This window comes from Sebastes umbrosus, chromosome 3 (genome assembly GCF_015220745.1).
Source record: "Sebastes umbrosus isolate fSebUmb1 chromosome 3, fSebUmb1.pri, whole genome shotgun sequence".
NCBI classification, from domain to species: domain Eukaryota; kingdom Metazoa; phylum Chordata; class Actinopteri; order Perciformes; family Sebastidae; genus Sebastes; species Sebastes umbrosus.
This window is the reverse complement of record NC_051271.1, coordinates 2,064,401-2,082,500: the sequence shown is the minus strand read 5'-3', so window position 1 is coordinate 2,082,500 and position 18,100 is coordinate 2,064,401. Positions and strand designations below refer to the sequence as shown.

General features: G+C 42.6%; 1 protein-coding gene and 1 long non-coding RNA gene across 21 annotated transcripts in view; both read right to left on the bottom strand.

Moving 5' to 3' along the window:
* The window catches only part of LOC119485198, a 24,583-nt gene extending 23,369 nt beyond the window's left edge, over positions 1 to 1,214 (bottom strand). The window contains exon 1 of the long non-coding RNA XR_005206222.1: positions 1,060 to 1,214. This is a non-coding gene — a long non-coding RNA (uncharacterized LOC119485198). The remainder of the gene's footprint in view (positions 1 to 1,059) is intronic.
* A 7,590-nt stretch (positions 1,215 to 8,804) lies between these two features.
* Positions 8,805 to 18,100, bottom strand: part of cacna1ab (calcium channel, voltage-dependent, P/Q type, alpha 1A subunit, b) — a 178,956-nt gene continuing 169,660 nt past the window's right edge. For 18 of the 20 annotated variants that reach the window (XM_037764557.1, XM_037764577.1, XM_037764578.1 and 15 more), the window contains 2 exons: positions 15,459 to 15,697; positions 8,805 to 14,547 (listed from right to left, as the gene is read on the bottom strand). In XM_037764557.1, the coding sequence (XP_037620485.1) occupies positions 13,819 to 14,547; positions 15,459 to 15,697 (968 nt within the window). In that variant the 3' untranslated portion in view covers positions 8,805 to 13,818. The remainder of the gene's footprint in view (positions 14,548 to 15,458; positions 15,698 to 18,100) is intronic. The other 2 variants (XM_037764563.1, XM_037764575.1) reach the window with 2 other exon arrangements.

Below are 18,100 nucleotides of genomic sequence, written 5' to 3'. Positions count from 1 at the left end.
GTAAAAATAATAATTACGCGGAATAAGATTCAAGTCGTCAATTTATGAGAAAAAAATGGGGATATTGTCTGAGATTAAAGTGGAGAATCAAGGAAAAAGAAATACAAATTTGCGAGATTATAAAGTCGTAAATTTAATACAAAAAAAACATGGATATTGTCTGAGATTAAAATGGAAAATTTACAAGAAAAAAAAATACAAATTTGCCAGATTATAAAATTATAAATTTAAAATTAATTTGTAAATTAAACACTTAAATGTGTATTTTGGTAACAAATGTTTTGCCTGCGGTGTCTCGCCTATAAAAAGTTACAGTAACTTCCTGTCCTGTAGATTATATATCTGTCAGGGATGCACCGATACCGGATCAGATATCGGGCCGATACTGACTCAAATAACTGGATCGGATATCGGTGACAATGGATCTGATCTATTCAAGTCAACTCTATTTACTATATATACTATATACATTATATACTGGAATTTTAGTTCCTGTTTAAATTTTGACCCATTTTTTGCTGCATTAAAAATAAAAAGATTTATTATTTATTTTAATTTTGAAGATTTTTTACCAAGTTGCTGATGTATGATTTATTAATTTGAATAATAAATAAAAAAAAAATGGATAAATTAAATAAAAAATATGTATTTATTTGTTACGTTTTGTTTTATAAAGTTAAGAAAACAATGTTAAAATCAAGCCTGATGTCGCCAAAAGACCAGTGACTTCCACACAGCGAGGCATACAGCTTATTAATTAAACACTTGGTATTGGCCAATAACCAAAACCCAGGTATCGGGATCGGGACTTAAAAAGTGGGATATTATTTGATTGACTGTTTTATACCGTATTTAACTGCTGACTCCTCTTAACGGACCGGAAGCAGCTGCTTCCCTACTGAAAGCCATTTCCGGTATCCGGCCATGGCCATGCTGACAACAGGCCTCACCTGGCTCTCTTCAGGACACACTTTGGCTTTTTTCGTGGCTCAAAAACTGACATAAACAGAAAGGTTTGGTCTCATTTTGAACCGGAGTTTCTGCAGATTAATTTCATACCCGATATGTTGATAATCCAGTAAAATTAGACGCGATACAAGATGAATAAATAATGAATAAATCCCCGGTTTTGTTTATCTTCGCTGCCATCTTGACTGTACGGCAGCAGGGAGGGACAACTGAGTGATTATTATTCTCACCTGGCGAAGATCTTCTTCTTCTTCTTTGGTGTTTATTGGCGGTTGGTAAACCAGCTTATAGGTGCATTACCGCCACCTACAGGACTGGAGTGTGGAGCAGGAGATTGGCAGGAAAAAATTAAATAAATAAAATAAAATAAATACATTTTAAAAAATAAGAAAAATAATAAAAAAAAAAAATATATATTGTTAATAATAATACTAATAATAATTAAATTCTCTCCATTATTCCTGTTGCCCTTAAGTAATTAATTAGAAGATTGTGTACTTTCTTAGATGTCTTTCCTAGCAGATTGTAATATTTCCATCATCTACTCCTGATAACAATTCCCTTCTTTCTTCGTCATATTTGTTGCACTCTATAAGAACATGCTGGACAGTTTCCGATTTATTACAGTGCGTTCATAGTCCAGTTGGATGTTTGCCTATTCTATGGAGTGTTTGGTTTAATCCTGTATGTCCTATTTAATCCTGTATGTCCTATTTTCAGTCCAACATATATATATATATATATATATATATATAAACAGTGCAAATAATAATGCTCAGCTCAAGACCGACCTCTTTTCTTTGGCTTTTGAATATACTTGAATTGAGATGACTAATTGTCCTTTTATAATGCTCATTATAACAGTCTTTTACTCATGGATTTAATCTCGGTCTCTGTCTGTGGATGTGTGAGATTTTGTTGTCTGCTCTGTTGACCTGTTTTTATGTCTGTAAAGCACTTTGGTCAGCTCATGTTGTTTTAAATGTGCTATAGAAATAAATTTGACTTGACTTGACTTGACTAATGCTGAAAAATAGGATCTATGCAAATAATATTTATACATGCATAAATAAAAATGCAAAAATATAGTGTAAATAAATAAGAATATTAGTTTAAATGTTCTGTATAAATAAATGCAAGTAAACCAGATTATGATGCTGAATTAAATTATTGTACTGTTAAATCAGTAATGCAGAGTTGAAGATATAATAAATTATGGGGTTATAGCTGCTGATAGGGGTAAAAAATAATAAATATATGTTGTATATATATATATATATGCATAAATAAAGAACAATTGACTTTAAAAATGTATATAAATATATCAAATAAATTTAAAAAATAATATATATATATTTAATTATTATTATATTATATTAATTAGCTCTTATCTGATGTTACAGAATCAAATGTTTTGTAAAGATGTAACGTTAACTTGAACAGTTGATAATGTGAAATATGCTTAAAGGGAAAATGTGATATGATAGTACTAGCATATTGAGTGACAGACCGCTGATCAATGAACCGGAAGCAGTGACGTTAACGTATTTAACAGTTTTTCACCAAAATCTTTGGGAAAATAATAAAAAAATCGTAACGTTAACTTAACGTTACTCCTTGTAGATCATAAACCCTTTAATGTAATAACGACTGGTAAAAATCAGTTGAGAAATGTAGACGTTATAGTGCTTTTTATCCAGAAAAACGTCAGCTCCCCGTTCACTTGTATCTGTTTACAGGCCGGTCTTGCCTTGTCCAATATGGCGCCTATGTTGACGTAGATCCAGGAGTCAATGTGGCGTCTATGAATATATGTCTATGGGTGTCTGTATTCTCATCTAAGAAAGTGAATTATTTCCAAAATGTAGATTTTTTTCCTTTAAATAAACACTTGAAAATGTAATCTGATTACATGTACTCTGACTACTCGGTGGTGTTACTGGGTGCAGGATCAAGAAAGCAGACAGGAGGATGGGTAGAATGCATTCTCTCTGGTTTATTCAGGTTCTTTAGGAAGAGTTCTGTTTGAAATTACAAAATGCACTGGTAGAAACAGCAGAGATAGATAGAGAAAGAAAACAGAGGGAGAGAAAGAGATGGTCAGAGAAAGAGAGAAAGAGAGAGGGAGAGAGAAAGAAGGGATTTCATATCCGGAATAAACGGGAATAACATCACCAGATTCATGTTCAGGCAGCTCTTTACTCTCAAAGGGATTGTTTTTCATCAAGGAAACGTTTTCTATTCCTTCTCCCCCTTTTGAAAATCATTTTTTCTTATTTATTTATATATTTTTTTGTAATGTTAGTTAAAGTGTTATCTATCCTTTGTTCCCCCACGGTTTTTCCCCCGTGAAATAACTGGCAAATATAACAAACAAACATTCTTTGATTTCATCACCAAAGTCATTTCCTTTTTTTAATCAGGATGATTTTTTTTTTTTCATTTTTGTTTGTTTTTTTTTGGTCAGGTTTTTTTTATTTTTTTGTTTTTAAAAATAGAAGAAAAAAGAAACACATTGCTCTTAAAAACATCTATCTATATATATTTTTACATATATATATATACTTTTTTCTTTATATTTAATTATTTTTTTTAATTCCTGAAGTTGACTTGTTACCCCACATAGTGGCATGCACATTGCACATGCAAATCTGTAATTAAATACTTCTCTTTTATCTTAAATTGCCATGTATGTTTATTTTTTTCTCTTTTTTCCCCGACTTGCTGAGTGAATCCTGTATGGTTTTCTACTGTGGCACTGGTTCGGTTTCTACTGGGTCCGATGGTTTGCATGGTGATGAGATGGATGGTTCGTAGTTGCTTCGGAGAGTTTTCCCAACGCATCTCTGCACCGATAACTACATTATATTTAACCCTTTGTAGCTGGTTTTTACCGTTGGGTGGTGGCCGGCTCAGCGTTCATTTCATACATCTTGGGGATTTGTTGTTGCTTTAACTCCTTTAGCTTGGTTAGTTTGACCTGAAAACATGGGTTTAAGTGGAAACCAGTATGAATAGCAGAGAAGAAGAGACATACGTATCTCTTAAAATTCCAATTTTGACACCTCAAATTATTGGTTACAAAATCTGTGTCCAATAAAGGAGCCGTTTTGGACGATGCAAACCGAAACCAATAAATAAAATGTGTGATGAACAATAGTCGTGTCTCTTCTCTGACTAATCACAAAAACATAAACAAATGTTTTGATGGTCAGAGAATAATCCAATCTGTGCTACAAAGGGTTCAAAAGAACCTCGCTGAGTCCTGATCGTACGGCAGCCTCGAGATGTTTTTTGGGAGAGATCGGCCTCCTCCAGCGTCCGGGACGCTGACGTCAAAGAGGTTTGAGGACAGATCTTCTGGAAGCAACTCGTCTCCACCGGGTTGACGGTGATGGAAACAAATGGAGGAGAGAGAGAGAGAGATGGATGGATGGAAACAGAGAGAGAGAGAGAGAGAGAGAGAGAGAGGGACCTTGGGGGTTGCTATGGCGACAGCAGGAGACACTTCATCCATGTCTATGAGGAAACAATTCACTGTAAATCAACACAGAGTCCAGGAAGTATGAAAGTTTTGATGACGTGCACAAAAATAAATAAGTCATTGCTCACATGAATAATGAATAAGTCCTGATTAGAGTCCTAATTAACAGTATTATCGTGGAGCATCACGTTTAGCGCGTTAGTCCCGTCGATGCCACATCGGAGGTTGTTTCAGTGTTTGTTGTTGGCAGGCAAAGTTAGCAACTAGCTGGTAAACATCTAAGAACCAGATGGTGGAGACCAAAACAGAGCTGAAAGGAGCGTGAATAATGGGTTTTTAATTCATCAGGTGGACGCAAACACGACTCCAAATGAATGTTGCTCTGCGTCTGCATCATTAGCTAACTGTTAGCTCTCAAGCTTGGTTTATGCTCTCTGTAGTGAAGCCGGCGCGAGGTGCATGCGCCAGAAAATTGCGCCATCACGGCTTTGGCGTGGTGCGCGAGGGCTCCGCAAGTTGTTGCGGTACTCTGTCGTGCACATCTAAATTTTTATAACCGACTACACGAGGAAGGGGAAGCATCGAGAGACAGAAAGTAATTCAGACTTGGAGGTAAGCGACGGTAATAATTACAGTACACAAATGCGATGTTTGGCCGTACGTCGGTGTTTAGTGTTTACTACTGTTGCCAGGCAACCTACTCTCCTTTCCGGTACCACTCGTTGACTTCCTGCTATCCATAGAATATTTAGTTTCTACGCCTACTGGCATTTTCAGAGCATATTACTATTATTATTTTAATAATAAATCTAAATTCTGTTAATTTTGAAGATTTTTTTTACGAAGTTACTGGTGTACTAATTATTATTTTAATAATAAATAAAAATTCTGTTAATTTTGAAGATTTCTCACCAAGTTGCGGCTGTACAATTTATTACTTAAATAATAAATATAAATTTAATTTGTATAAATAAAAATAAAATTTGTATTAATTTGTTACTTTTATTTTGTTTTACAAAGTTAAGAAAACAATGTTTAAGTCAAGCCTGATGTTTCCTTACACATAAAAGAACAGTGACTTCCACACAGAGAGGCATACATACATTAATTAATTAATTAATTAATTAATTAATTAATTAAACACTCTGTATCGGCAGGCCCAGGTATCGGTATCTGTATCGGGACTGAATAAGTCGGATCGGTGCATCTCTAATTTATTCCTACAGAACAAATAATAATAAGTAATATGGGAGAACAAATCATTAATTCCAGTGAATGAATTACAGATTAATGTGCAGAAATCATCAATAACTTCCCCTCTGATACCTGCTGGACTCCATAACGAGCTGAAGACGAACACAAAGACGCACACAGACTGCAGACAGACTAAACACACCCACACGTACGTAAGAAGCATGAACTCATTCAACCTACACACACACACACACACACACACACACACACACAGACATACAGTACACCTTCCATAATGAGTGACAATGGAAGCTCAATCCCACCACCATGTGTTGATGAGCGGTACTACGGGAGGAATGAGGAGGAGGAGGAGAGAGGAAGAATGAAACACAGAGAGAGAGAATCAGATGAGGAGTTTTTCAGAAAGTTTATGAGTTATATACACAAGAGTTATTGAGCCAAAATATACAATACAATGGGAGAGAATGGGTGAGAGAAATGATTATCTACTGACCTCCCTCCTCCCGTCTGGGCTCAGTGACCCCGGAGGAAGAGGAGGAAGAGGAGGAGGAGGAGGAGTGGGTGAGGGAGGGAGGAAGAGGAGGATGAAGGTGGCGATGAGGACGTTAAAGTCTCATCTCACATGCGTGCTGCGATCGTCTCAGAGGGAGACATCGTGGTGTCCTGTACAGTGTAAGGCACTGAGGGTGACCTACTGTAGCTGATGGTGTCAGGACACGTGCACACACACACACACACAATAATATACATGCAAGTTCACTCACACACACACACACACACACACACACACACACACACACACACACACTTAGTGCTGAAACAATTAGTTGATTAATTGATTAATCAACCCACAGAAAATATGACAATATTTATAATCAATTAATTATTTAAGTAATTTATTAACCAAAAAACCCACAAGACTTCCTACTTTTATCCGTTTGATATCTTTAAAATATTTTGATTTTATAAATTTGTGATATTTATCTGTTTGTATACAGATAAATATCACAGTTTCATAGTAATATAGCGACATCTTTCTGTGCAGTACTCTCATCCCTCGTCACCCTGCACTTTCATTTAAGCATCCTTAGTTAAGATTTTTCTTTATAGTTTTACTTTCATTTTATTTAATTTAGCATAACAAGAAATACTCTGTATGTTGACCATCTTGGGTGGAAAAAAATGTCCTTCAAGATAAAAAATAAATTCTTATCTTCTCTTTAATGTATCTCATTTTATTGCCATTTTGAAACCAAATGTGGAGGGTTTATCTCAACAGCTAATACGCTCTGAAACAACAACAAATATATAATTCAGGGCTGTTAAAGTCAACGCGTTATTAACACGTTAACGCAAATTCATTTTGACGCTACTAATTTCTTTAACGCATTAACGCAACTTGTGGTTTTTAGGTTGTAGCGGGCTCAGTTTTAAAGCTAGAGTGAAGATACTGGTATCACATGAAACTAGAAAACCTGAAGAATCCATCGGTACCAACCAGGTCACTCTAGCTTACGTACTACGCTCCAAACTTACGCTAAATTTTGGCGAGGAAAAACTGTCATGGTCATTTTCAAAGGGGTCCCTTGACCTCTGACCTCCAGATATGTGAATGTAAATGGGTTCTATGGGTACCCACGAGTCTCCCCTTTACAGTTTGCTATGTTATGTTATGATTGGAGCATATTGTTTTATGCTAAATGCAGTACCTGTGAGGGTTTCTGGACAATATCTGTCATTGTTTTGTGTTATTAATTGATTTCCAATAATAAATATATACATACATTTGCATAAAGCAGCATATTTGTCCACTCCCATGTTGATAAGAGGATTAAATACTTGACAAATCTCCCTTTAAGGTACATTTTGAACAGATAAAAAATGTGTTATTTATTTGTGATGAATCCTAGTTCAAGTGTAATCTTGTAAAATGTAGTTTTTTGGCGAAGGAGATGTTTTCACAACAATATAAAATAGATATTAGAGGGATAATTACGACCTGTTTAACCTCCTGACATAAACCAGTATGCAAACGGTGATAAAGGAGTGGATGTTGAAGTACCTGGGATTTATTGTTTTTTAGCCGTGGTGTCCAATTGGTATCGAGAATCGTGGAATTCCAGTGATATCGGTGGCAACTACTAAATATCTGACATCCCTAATGGAGAGGGATTACTTTGTTTTATATACATATATTTGCATAAAGCAGCATATTTGTCCACTCCCATGTCGATAAGAGTATTAAATACTTGAAAATCTCCCTTTAAGGTTAATTTTGAACAGATAAAAAACTATAATTATATACTAATTAATTATTAAAAATAAAAATAAACTGGCAGATTAATCAACAATAAAAATAATCAGTTTCAGCCTTAAACACATTCACACACCTGCACACACACACACACACACTCTCACAGACACTAACACACTAACACACACACACAGTAAATGTCTCCGTGTCGCAGCAGTAGCCCCGCCCCTCCCCCCCCCCACAGTGGCGGTGACGGTGACATAATGGCGTCTGAGGATGAGCCCGAAAAGTGGTCCAGTGCCATTGTGAAATTGTGTGTTAACATCACTACGACCTATTCTCCCCCCCCCCCCCCCACACAAACATCATTAAAATCTCTCTCATTGACCCCCCCGCCCTCGCCCGCCCCCCCGCCCTCCCCGCCTCGCTCTTGACCCCCCTACACACACACGCATGCACACATCTAGTGCTGTACAAAGGGGAGACCACGGCGTGGCTTCAGCTACATAAGCACATCTTTTGGCAGCACTACTGTACATTAAAACCCACCGAGTAGTTTCTAACCCACCGAGTAGTTTCTAACCCACCGAGTAGTTTCTTCTTGTCTGTTTTTTAAAGAGAGCCCTTATTCGTGTTTTCGTCGACGCGTTGCCTCACGACTGACCCACGGACACAATTTCACAGCCGACTGAGTGGATGGTTTTGGTGCGTTTGTTAGTTTTTCCTTCGTCCGTCATAACGAAGAAGAAAAGAAAACAGACGGAGGTGAAGACAGACAGCTGATGTGGGGAGAAGCGATGACGTAGCAAAAACCTTGCAACCCCCCCCCCCTAACCCCCCCCCGTTCAAAATCAGATGTTCACTTTTTTTTTTCTTTTTTTCCAAAGAATGGGATTTGTTCTCGGAAAAAAAGCACACACACACACACACACACACACACACACACACACACACACACACACACACACACACAACATGCTTTCACACAAGGGCAGTGTTGTGTGTCGGCCATTTTGGATCCGCTGTTACAATTCTGGACAAAGCGAGTGGTGTCGTGGAGCCAAAATGGAGGTCTGTCAACACGCTTTGAGCGGCGTGTTGATGTGTTGGGTGCGTCGGCAGGATGCTGATGGCGACGTGAGGGGGTCAGAGTTAGGGATGTTAATAATTAACCGTTTAACCGCTAACCGACATTAACAAACGCCATCGGTAATAATATGCTAAAATAAAAATTAACTGAGCAAAACTCAGAGGAGCAGCTTGTTACTTTAAGGAGAACAGCTAGTCCACCTTAACAGTCCACCTTAAGAGAGCCGGCGTTGCAGGATACAGGAAGTTGGCTCCAGTCTTGAGGAGTTGTAGCATTTATTTACGACAAATAAACTGTACTGCTACAGCTACGTTCACAGCTATAACGCAACCGACAACCCCACACTCACCGCTACCACACACACACACGGTCTGAAGGACACTCGCTAACGTTACGCCGCGCTGACAGACCGTATGTGTGTGACAACAGCGAGCAGGAAGTCACCAGCAACGCTAACGTTACATCTCTGAACGTAGTACAAACACACACATGGTCTGTCGGGTACTTGCTAATGTTACGCCGGGCTGACAGACCATATGTGTTTGACAACGGACAGCAGGAAGCCACCGGCAACACTAACGTTCGTTAGCTTTCTGAACGTAGCACAAACACACACACGGTCTGTCGGACACTCGTTTAACGTTACGCCGCGCTGACACACGGCCGACGACCTCGTAGCTAAACTAAACGGTGCGGTGAAGTGGCTGCGTGTGTCCTCGACAACACACGGGTCGTCTACCGGACGGGTGAACTCAGTTGTCTGTTGTCCTCATACACTGCAGCTGGCGCACCGCGGCATGCGACGCATTATCTTGTCGGTTAACGGTTAATAATCGGTTAACGAGGGTTATCGCTTAAAAGAAATAATTAAAAATTAGCATCCCTAGTCAGAGTGTAATGTAGGTTAGTGAAAGCAGAGAGGAGGAGGAGGAAAGGCGAGGGGGAGGAAGGGGGTTCAACATTACATCGTCTGACGCCATGCCAGGTAAAACCATACAATAACTCAATCCGAGGCCTGCTTGTTTTTGTAGCTGAGTCTTCTCTACGTTGTCTAAGGATCTAGCTACCTAACTCTAGAGGGACCTGAGAAGTAAGCGAAACCGCTTTGCACCTCTGTAAACCTCTCATCACTACACCGCCTGAAACTGGACCCACGAGGGGATGCACGCAGAACATCACGCCGAACAGCGAGGTGAAGCCAAGAGGGACAGCTTATCTAACGAGCGTCCGGTATACCAACGATGAGTCTTTAAAAGTCAAAACAACGACGATCGGATTCAAACTGTGTGGATCAATTTAGATTTTTGGTAAAAAAAAATGTTTTTAAGTGATTCAGCTCATACCGGATGTGATCCCTCTTGGCTATTTCCTCGCCATGGCCCAGTCTCAAAATCACCGCTAGCATGGGAGCCGGTGGGACTCGACTTTTAAGGCGTAGTGTGGTTGATCTCAACTACTACAGAGGGTAAGGGGGGGGCGGACGGGAGCGGCTAAGGGCGAGGAGAATGACGGGGGCGGGGGTGACCAATGTGACTGATACAGAAGGCACTGTGGCTCTGTAGGGGGTTTTGGGGTTTTTGGGGAAGCGTGCCGTCACCTCACTTGATGGGAGGCGTGGGCAGAGGGGTTCCAGGTTTGCGCTCCCTCGACTCCCGCCAAAACAAATAAAACAAAAAACCCCCCCTATCCCCGTCTACACTACGCTCAACTACTACTACTACTACTAGGCCTGGAGGCAACGCATGTCGGGAGAGGAGAGAGAGAGAGAGATGGGACGGCGACGTGAAAGAAAGAAAAGGGGGGTTTCACTGTGCGTGTGATGTCAAAGAGACGTGTGCAAACGTGGTGTCCATTTTCACAATACTCCCTCAGATTCCGCTGTTTTACAGTACCTCCGAAATAATACGGCGAGGATGCTTATGAGGTCTGCATAGAGTCAAAACACGTGGACTGGGGTTTTTTTGTTTTTGTTTTCTGGCTTAATGCGACTGCGAAGAAAAACAGTGCGAGGTTTCAAGAGTAGCTACCGCGTCATGAGCATGAACGGTATGCAAAATAAATACTCTGTTATCTATAACTACATCTATACTGTATTATATCTAGATTTAGTTTATCATCTATCTATACTTTTATCATCTTGTCCTATTGAATATTCAATAATCCCTCATAACAATAAGGATGAAGTTAGTAGTGTTTCTGTCCGTTAAAGCCTTTCAGTGTCGCTTCTCTGGCACAAAGCTGAAAGATGTCAAAGCAGAATGGACAGAACAAAAAGGTGGATGAGGAAGGAGAGGTTGGTGGATACTGACGTTGGTTTTGGCAGAGGAGGTTTGCTACAACCTCACGTGATTGGATTAATGACTGTTATCTCTGGTTATCCAGACCTGAGAGAAGGGGTTGGAGGAAGAGAAGGAGGAGGAGGAGGGTCAGCATTGGCACAGACGGGCAGACAGAAGGACGGGCTGACGAACGGGACAGATATGGCGTCTCTCGGGCTACATCCGTGTTTCCCGACTAGGACTGGACTTCATCTGTATATATCTCACAAAGATATAAGAGACGGGTTCAAAGTGGAGGTTTCACTCCAGGTGTAGAAAACAGGATGTGGCCCAGAGGCTGTCCTGTAGCGAGGGGGGGGCGCTGATAACTGATAACTCAAAAACACCACCACCAGCTAATACTGACACCAACACTGTACCACCAATACTGTGCCGTCACTGCCGATCAAACTAGAGAACTACAGAGCCAGACAGAGACAGAGGGGGGGGGATTGAGCTTTTTTTTGGCTGCAAGTGGAAGAATTCAACCTAGAATAGTGTGAAACCTCGGCGATGATCTGGTCTACCCCTCCCTCTTTGATCTTTGGGTTGACGAGACTGACCCCGTGAATCACTGCGACTACTGGCCTCTACCTCCACCGCTCTGCAGAGACAGAGAGAGTATCGTAAGAGTTGCGTTACAACACGCAACGCTGCTGAGTGAAAGTTCCCACGCCATCGTTGCACCGAAATGTTGCAGGAAGGCAACCGGGAACCCCGGTAAACGTCACCGAACGGGAGGGGAGTGGGGGGGGGGTAAAAACATAACGGATGTAAACAAGATGGACATAGCAACTCCAAATAACATGACAACAAATCTACAGCAACAGTTCCATCAATCAGTCATCAGTATCATCATCATCATTGTCATCGTCATTTTGCATTGACATTGATATCGTTATTATTCATAAGACTATCATCGTTAACAATAATAAATCAAGTGTGGTAGAAGTCCGCTTCTCTCCACTCTTTCTCCCTCTTGTCTCTCGGGAAACGTTGACGTGATCCTGCAGCGTTTTCCCGTCGTAGAAACGTTTTTTAAATCGGCGAGAGACAAAAACAAAAACAGCCGACAGTCTCGGGGTTAAAAACTAAAATCACATTTGAGATGTTAAGAGAGAGAGAGAGTGTGTGTGAAAGAAGAGAACTTCTTTTTTGTAAACCTAAAAGTGTTCCTATAAAGCCCCCAGGTCCCCGCCCACACCGGTTAGATCTCCTCTCTAGTATGTATTTAATCGATCATGCAGGTTTCCATCAAATTTTGGACTCCGAAAAAGATCAAAGGAGGCTGAGCGAATGCAACAGAAGAACCAAGCTCCAATGTCCGAAGAAGAACAAGAAGGAGAAGTAATCGATAGAAGAAATACTGAAGAAAATAGTCTTTTTTCCCCATCCCTCCTTTCCTCTCCTCCGCCCCATTCAACCGTGTGATGTCATTTCCTGTCAGGTTTATGCCTCGCCTTGCCGCCGGGTGGAGTAACCGAGGAGGAAGGGGCTTGACGAAGAGTCCGACTCCCTTCTCAAGTTACCTGAGCCCACACCCCCCCCACCTCATAGCGCCCCTGCACTACCACCGCCACCGCCACCGCCACCGGACAGGAAGTGATGTCACACCAGTCCCGTCAGCATTAAAGTGAGTCTTTAACAGTAAACAGAGATGATAAAACTCATCAAATATCAGCCAGCGCTGTGATTGGCTGGTTTTTGCAGTATAGGCGGAGCTTCCTGGTTCTGTCCCTTAGGAAAGGAAAAAGGTTAAAGATAAAAGTGGTTGTTCTCCCTTTTTTTCTTTTCACTGTTTGTAAAGTTTTTGTTCTTCATTGTTCAAGTTTGATTTTCTGGAGGCATAGCTTGGCATGTAAGGGTTAGGGGGTCCTGGCTTTTTGTTGATTTCTTTTTCTTTATCTGTTTCGAGGAGCAGAGTCAAAGCGGTGGACTCGCAGCTCATTTTCAGGCTTTTACATCAGCAGAGCGGCCAGCGACAGATAGCACGCACATCTGGCGAGGCCGACCAATCACGCCACAGTCTGGGAGAAGTGCCGTTAGGCCTCGTCGGAACCCGGCCCCGGCAGTTTTACATGCTCCTCCCTCGCTTTTTTTTGTTCCCACACCTCTCTCTTCCTCCTGCAGCCTGGCCTTGCTGGTCAGGCATTGAATTGTGGGAAGTGTAGTTCTGAGAGTGAGAGAGGTGAACCGAGCCCGGGCCTAGCTGTCTCTGTTTCATTTCATCCACGTGCTGCTCCGTCGCTGATCTGAGTCTCACACAAAATCTGTAAAAGGCTATTTGCAGCCCCTCCACCCCCCTCCCCTCCGCCCTTTCCTCTCATTTAGAGTCCGAGGGGTGACGGTAGAGGGTTTGGAGGGCGTCTGACCGCCCTCGACATTTTCACCACCTCTGCTTTATTAAAAGTCTACACGTCCAAGGCCAGAGCACCGGAGGCTGCTATTCTTCTCCTCTCCTGCCCGTATCCCTCGCTCCCTGTGGTTGCTAGCACCAGTCGTCCTCGTCCGTCTCACTATAAGGTTCATGCAGGCCCTTGCGGGGCCCTCGGGCATGGGGGGTGCGGTGGTGTGGAGGGGGGGGCGCCCCAGGTGGCACCCGCCGATGCGGAGAAGGTGAGGATGAGCGGTAACCGTTGGGCATCCTACGTGGATGCGGGTGAGGGGGCTGAGGGGGCCCGTGGTGGGCAGTCCTAGGTGAGCGTGGGTGTGGGTGAGGATTCCCCCCGTGAGGGTGCGGGTTGCCGTGGGAGAGGCTTTGCTCGTAGGCGGGGGGCTCGTGGTGCCGCTCGTACTCGTAGTCGCGCTCGTAGAAGGGCCCGTCGCCCTCCAGGCTGTCCCCGGGCGGAGGCCCGCTCCAGCGGCCTCGGTGAGGGGACCTGGGCGAGCCGTGGAGGGGCGAGCGAGGCGACTGGTGCCTAGGGGAGCGCGGCGAACCGTGCCGGGACCCGGTGCCCCCGTGGATGGGAGAAGCTTGGCGTGACGGGGGTCGGTGGTGGTAGCCTCTGTCCAGGTCCGGCGGGGAGAAGTGTCGGGGGGACGGCGAGCGCAGGCGGCCCGGCCCCGGCGGGCCATAGCTGGGCTTGCGGACGGTGGGGGAGTAGGTGACGTGCGGACGGGGGACGGCGGGGGTCTGGGGCAGCTGGCGACGGCCTCTCCGCGGAGTACTGGTCCCCGACGTGGAGGGGACCGGGCTGCCGCTCACCGAACTACTGCCCTACAGCAAAATGTAAACAAGGAAAATCAAAACGCACCACAACAACAACAACAGAGACCACAGGAGAGAGAGAGGGAGGGAGAGAGAGAGAGAGAGGAAGAGAGACCACAGGAGAGAGAGAGGGAGGGAGAGAGGGAGAGAGAGAGACAACAGGAGAGAGAGAGGGGGAGAGAGAGAGGGAGAGAGAGAGAGAGAGAGAGAGAGAGAGAGGGAGAGAGAGAGAGAGAGAGAGAGAGAGAGAGGGAGAGAGAGAGAGGGAGAGAGAGAGAGAGAGAGAGAGGGGTGGGGAGGGAGAGAGAGAGAGTGAGAGAGAGAGAGGGAGAGAGAGAGAGAGAGACCACAGGAGAGAGAGAGAGAGAGAGAGAGAGAGAGAGAGAGAGATAGATATAGATATAGATATAGATATAGATAGAGAGAGATAAACACCATTGAAAATCATTCAAAAACAGTGATGAGGCAAAGAATTGACATCAAGAAGCAACACGTCACATTGAAGGAAAATGGACAGAGAGAGAAACAGTGATAAAGAAAAAAAGCATAACACAAAGAAGAGAGATTGATATCCATAAGTAGGTGTTTGACTCTGCGTGAACTCTCACTGGATAACAGAACAGCTGCTGTGGAGGGTTAGAGTGTGTTATTCTGGATGATATCTGAGGATGTATAATGTATAATGTATAATGTATAATGTATAATGTATAATGTATCATGTATAATGTATAATGTGTTTGATGTAAAGCACCCCTGAAGTATCCACAACCTCCTCATTAGGGCTTCTATCTGACCTGTGCTGAGTAAAAAGCTTTATATGAGGTAATCTACTTATATGGAAATCAAAAAGAGAGACAGGAGAGACGGCGTGGGACAGCACTGAGAAGCTGTCCCCTAATCTCGGTGTCTTTGGAGCCCACCTGTCTGTGTCCTCGTCCGTCGTGCCCCTCGCTGGGCGAGCGGGACCACTGGCGGTCGTGGGGGTGCCCGTGTGGGTAGTCGTGTCTGTCCGGGCCGTAGCGCTCCTTGTCCATGGAGCCGTGGTGGTGATGGTGGTGGTGGTGGTGACGACGGTCCTTGGTCCGGCCGCGGTCCCGCTCGCGCTCCTTGGGTGGGAGGTCGCCCGACTGCGTGGTGGTGCTGAGGTCTGTGCCCAGACCTAGCAAGGAGATGTCTCAGTTTACATTGGTAAAGACAAGACGACTCGTTATTCTGTCAAGAGGTGAGCTGCCCGAGGTGAGGACATGTTTTAGGTTGTAGTTGGCTCATGTTTTAAAGCTAGAGTGAAGATAGTGGTTTCATATGAAACTAGAAAACCTGATGAATCCATCGGTACCAACCATGAATCATCATGAAGGAGGTTAAATAACGCTCCAAATTTTGGCGTTTTCAAATTTTTCAAAGGGGTCCCTTGACCTCTGACCTCCAGATCTGCGAATGTAAATGGGTTCTATGGGTACCCACAAGTCTCCCCGGAAAAAAGTCTGAAAAAATGTCTAAAAAATTAAAAAGAAATATCCGAAAAATCTAAAAAAGCAGAAAAAAAAATCTAAAAAATGTCCGAAAATTGTCTGAAAAAAACTCCCTTGACCTCTGACCTCCAGATATGTGAATGTAAATGGGTTCTATGGGTACCCACGAGTCTCCCCTTTACAGACATGCCCACTTTATGATCATCACATGCAGTTTGGGGCAAGTCATAGTCAAGTCAGCACACTGACACACTGACAGCTGTTGTTGCCTGTTGGGCTGCAGTTTGCCATGTTATGATTGGAGCATATTGTTTTATGCTAAATGCAGTACCTGTGAGGGTTTCTGGACAATATCTGTCATTGTTTTGTGTTGTTAATTGATTTACAATAATAAATATATACATACATTTTCATAAAGCAGCATATTTGTCCACTCCCATGTTGATAAGAGGATTAAATACTTGACTAATCTCCTTTAAGGTTCATTTTGAACAGATAAAAAATGTGTGATTAATCACGACTAACTATGGACAGTTATGTGATTAATCGCGATTAAATATTTTAATCAGCTGACAGCCCTAATTGCAACATCACCACCAAGTTACTACAGTGGCTAAAAGATCTTTATATGCGGGAAAAGATCGACAAAGGTGATTTAAATAAAAATTAAAACAAGCTATAACCAGATTTTAAAGGAATTTACTTTAAAGCTACGGTTGGTAACTTTAATAAAAGATACATTTTTGTCATATTTGCTTAAACTGTCACTTTATCCTCACAGTCGTACATGAGACAGATAATCTGAAACACATCCGGTTCCTCTGTCTCTAACGAAGCTCGTGAATTCGGATCAAACTGTCAAAATAGGCACTGAAAATGAGAGTTTATTTCTGTTATTTCTGAGTGACAGTTTGAGCAAATATGACAACAAATATTTTTATTCTAGTTACCAACTGCAGCTCAATCTACTACATGTGCAGTCGAACGTAGAGCAAATACAACTAATTTAAAACAGCATCATCACTCCCGAGCCGGGAAGCTGTGAGGACGAGAGTCCTCCATCAGATTAGAGAGCTCTCCACATATAAAGAGGATTCAGAGGTAAACTGGGCCAGCCTTGTTGCATTAGTTTTACAGCTGAAGCACGCAATTAGTGATGAAGTGGGCAATGTTGTTATCGAGGACTTCTTTGTGCCGAGACTTGACTCGTATAAGATTGAGTGAATGTGATGACAGCTGACATAAATGCTCGGATCGCTCTTCACTGCCTCGACACCGGCTACTGAGGTGTCCTCAACTGTAAAGCAACGCTGCAACTACGACGACGTTACATCATCACTAGATAGATGTCTAATGCCACCGAGTTCAATGTAAGTTTAAGGAAATACAAAATTGTGGCTGCGATACAGACGGACTTCTTTAAGGAATAACATTTCCAATCAGTCACATGTTTTGGGAAATAATTTAACAGAAGGACCAACTCCTCCTGAAATCAGCTAAAAGGATTGCACAAAAATATTGCCTTGTTAATAAAACCCTTAAAGCCAAAATCTAGGGCTGCACGAATATGGCCAAAATGATAATCACGATTATTTATCACGATTATTCTTTGATTTTAGCGACAACATATTTTTATTGTACTTTCACATTAAAGAGACTGTTTGTAAGATTCAGAAATGTCTTGTTAACAGCGACACCTGTGGCCGTTAAGTGAACTAAAGTCAGCGTCCTGTTGCTGGCGCTTGTGCTCGCTCTACATAGACATGAAGGAGCATCGCTCAGCACAGTGAGGAGACACACGTCAGCTAAAAGCACAATATCACTCTATATTTCAGCTGCTTGGCAGTAATGTTAGCTGACCAGACCAAGGTCTCTCCATGAATCAATGCTGATCCTAGTGTTGGCTTTTCCTGCCCCAGCCTCCCGACCGCGGCCGGAAGGAACAGGGGAGACGCCGGAGTTTTGGTCGGAGACGATAACGTTTCTCTAGCTGAGAAAAACTTGTAGAAAAGCTGGTCCACCTTAAGAGAGTCTGAGCTGGAGTTACAGATAAAGGAAGTTGGCTCCCGTCTATAGCTCGCTTGAGTGGA